The following is a 3,791-nucleotide window of genomic DNA, read 5'->3' as shown; positions in this document are numbered from 1 at the left end:
TTCCTAGCTTTTCTAATTTCTTCTCCCAGCCACCTGTGGCCTCTAGACATATTCTATTCTTATTTTCTTTGACACTCTACGCTATTCTACAGACAAGAAAAGATAGGAGACTTTAGGATTTGAGGATTTGTAAAGGGAGAAGGATCTTCATCTCTCTCATTTTAGAGAAGACCTCCTGAACCCTATTTCTCTTTTATTGCAGTGTTATTTCATGTCTTCTCCTATTATGATCTCTGTATTTTCTTGTGCTATGGCTGAGTAGTCGAATTTGTTAGTCTAGGGTTATAGGGTGTTGATTCATGAACTGAACATAGATAAGCTTCATCTCTTTGTCTTCGTTTATAACTGCTCTTAATGCTAATACTAATCTAATCACTTAGTGTTTGAATATAGGTTTAACCTTTTATCATTAACCATGAATTAGGTTGCTAGATCTGTTATAAACGAGCATCATATCCCTGATCAGCGAGAGTAGATATCATGATATTTTGTGAACACATTAGATCTGTGCTTTAATGTTTGCTACCGACCCTTGATCCAAGTGAGAGCTTAGGTGTCAAGGTCGCTCTGCAAAAGGAGCAGCTCTGCGAGAGCGGGCTGTTCAATCTAAGAAATCTGATTTCTAGACTGTTCTTAACCGAGCTTGAATAATTGTTTGGTTCATCATGTTAACACTCAATGAAGCACCCTAAGCTAGCATTCTTCATCATCTGAAAACTCCAATCAAATCTGTTACTTGCTTGTTTTATTTTCTTATTTAGAATTTCATTGTTTTGTCTTAGCTTGATATTGATCTCATAGAAATAAAGTGTAACATTTGGTCTCTGTGGATTCGATCCTAAAGTGCTACATCGACATACCATTCGATTGTGGTAATGTGCACATTAGGTTAATTGGTGTGCGTATACACGTAATATCAGTCTACCCAGATAGAGAAAAACCACCGAAAGTGTTTGGCGCCACAGTTGATATTCTGAAGGCGTTTTGTTGGTCAGTACGATGTCCACCAAAGATGAAACACTTCTTATGGCAATTGGTATCGGGGTGCATAGCGGTGAAAAAGAATCTGCGAGCAACAGGAATGCAAGGAGAAATATGTTGTGCCAGATGTGGGGCTCAAGAGGAATCAATCAATCATGTTTTCTTTGAATGTCCCCCAGCGATTCAGGTTTGGGCGCTATCAAAAGTACCGTCCAATCCTACAATTTTTCCAACCGACGCGCTTTTTACGAATATGGATCATCTTTTTTGGAGGGTTAACCCGAAGTTGGAAGAACATCAATTTGCGTAGATACTATGGTATATATGGAAAGCAATGAATAATAAAATTTTTAGCAATTTGGATATCGACCCCAGGGATACTCTTACCTTGGCAGAAACAGAGGCGACTCTATGGGCTGGAGCACCAGATATAGAGACAGAGACTTTACCGTCGATCCCCGGCAGGTGGTGTTTTACAGATGGTTCATGGAAAGAGAATGAGCTTATGGCTGGACAAGGATGGTATAGTACTCTGGAAGGTTTCGATGGTTTGATTGGGGCAAGAAATGTTAGAGAGAGTCTTTCTCCTCTGCATGCAGAGATGGAAGCACTTATTTGGGCAATGGAATGTATGAGGAATTTACGTCAGTTTCGGGTCATATTTGCAACAGACTGTTCGCTATTGGTGAAGATGATTTCGGAACCAGAAGAATGACCAGCTTTTGCAGTTTATTTGGAAGATCTCAAGACCCTCAAAGCAAGTTTTCTCAGCTCAGAAATCATTCATATATCGAGGACGCACAATATAAAGGCGGATAGCCTAGCACGCAGTGCCAGGAAACAGCCGTCTTTCGTAGTCCACATGGATGCGGAGCTTCCCTCTTGGTGTTCAGATTTAATATGAGTCTGATTATGTTGTTGGCAAAAAAAAAAACTAATAAAAAGCCATGACTTCCATAGTATTTTTACCAATCTAAATGTTTACAATTTGATATATAACACATACATTAAAATGTTGTTCAAATTCGAAAAAATTATAATCCCAACGAAATATTTAATTGAAATTATACTTTGTATGATCAAGGTAAAATATATAATTTATTTTTTTGTAATTCATAATCGAGGATTTCATCTTTATGATCTTACCTATTATGTAGTCAATCTATGATAGAAAAATTAGGGATATGTATGTGTCATCTTTATCTCTACGCAAATTTTGTTCTTCATTTTGGTCAATATCATATTGTATATGGAAATGCTTGATTGCCATGATTAACCGGTATATGCATTTAGTACTGCTTGACGTGATTATCAATACATTTTCATCCTATACAAAAACAAAATCTTTGACTTTCAATTTGAATATAGTCTTAAAATAGTTTTAATCGGTATTTATTAACTTCCAAAAATTTCAATATTTTGATATACCTTAACTGCGGATTGCCAGCTATCCTCTTTTTGTTTTGAAGAAAATTCAAATTGAAAGTTTTTTTCTTAACAACTATCCTCTCTTTTTTAAGAAAAGTTATTTTCGTGGGCCTTATCCTCTTTCACGCAAATTGAATTTTTTTTTTTTGAAAAAATTTCTTTTTCTTTTTGGTTTTAGACAATTATGAAATAAAGCCCAACAAAATAAAATTATTCTATAAACCTAAGGTCCACCAAATAATAAGAATTAAGGTCCATGAAATAAAGTCCTCTATATTAAGTGCGTGCATTATATTTCAATTTTATTAAATATATACTTTTCAATTATATATACTTCAACTTATATTATCCTCGCCATGCAAAATAAAATTTAATAATTTTAATATATCATTTTTATATTTATTTTATCCCGCGCAGAACGCATATCTTATCTTAGTTAACATAGACATTAGTATACAAAAAAAGAAGGAATGATTAACGCCATAAAATTGAGTAATTCAATTATTGATGGGCCATGGTAAATTTAAGGTGGGAAAATAAGAGAAGCAGAAAAAGCCCTTATGCAAAAAAACAAAAGAGAAGAAGCAACATGCAAGGGTATGCAAGTGCATTGAACAAGGAGCTATGGAGTAACCCGTTTGAAAAGAAGAGTTATAATAGTATTAAGTTCTTATCCCTATGGGGTAGTTGAGCAAAAGTACTCAATTACTATTGTTTTAGAAGTTTTTTAACATAAGATCAGCTTTAGTATTCTACTCGCACTGAAAATCACACATACACATGTGTACACACACACCCACAAGGCAATATATGTGCGCGGAAAATCGCAGACATTCAAATATATACACACGAATATGTGCGTGAGGCTGCATATGTCTGATTTTTCAACGTGTCACCAATATAGAAAATCTGGCGTTACGCTTTTACCAATAGATTCTAAAAGCACATTCAACGGTGTTCTCGGGGGCTCGGAATCATAGGTAAACTTTTTAGAATTTTTTATTATTATTTTTTTTTGTCCGTTTCAAAAAAAAAAAATTAAAACAGAACCAATCGCGGGTCACCACGTGTCGTGAGACCCGCGAATAGTGTAAGGATTCACCAACAATCAGTCTTTAATTAAAGATTTTTAGTATCCAACCCTTAACAAAATGTGAGCCCCATCAAATATCTTAATATTATTTTGCTAAGTATTCTAGTATAAAATCCTCCATTGGAGGTGATCTAAGAGTTTAATTATGAAATGTATCTGTAGATTCTGTACCAATCAGATATATTTATACACACATATATATATATATATATATATATATAAACTATACTGACTTCTTATTTTTTTTATGCTTATACAACTATAATTTTCTCCATGCAAACTAGCATAT

General features: G+C 34.4%; 1 protein-coding gene across 1 annotated transcript; it reads left to right on the top strand.

Moving 5' to 3' along the window:
- Positions 1-1,315: 1,315 nt before the first annotated feature.
- LOC125582292 lies at positions 1,316-1,696 on the top strand. Its single transcript, XM_048748911.1, has one exon. The coding sequence runs from the start codon at positions 1,316-1,318 to the stop codon at positions 1,694-1,696; it is 381 nt and encodes a 126-aa protein (XP_048604868.1).
- Positions 1,697-3,791: the final 2,095 nt, after the last annotated feature.

The sequence above is a fragment of the Brassica napus genome, chromosome C2 (genome assembly GCF_020379485.1).
Source record: "Brassica napus cultivar Da-Ae chromosome C2, Da-Ae, whole genome shotgun sequence".
Classification (NCBI taxonomy): Eukaryota; Viridiplantae; Streptophyta; class Magnoliopsida; order Brassicales; family Brassicaceae; genus Brassica; species Brassica napus.
Note: the sequence above shows the minus strand (reverse complement) of the source record. Positions and strands in the feature narration are given on the sequence as shown.

Coding starts and splice junctions, on each gene's coding strand:
- LOC125582292 (XM_048748911.1), top strand. CDS start 1,316: ATGAATAATAAAATTTTTAGCAATTTGGATATCGACCCCAGGGATACT.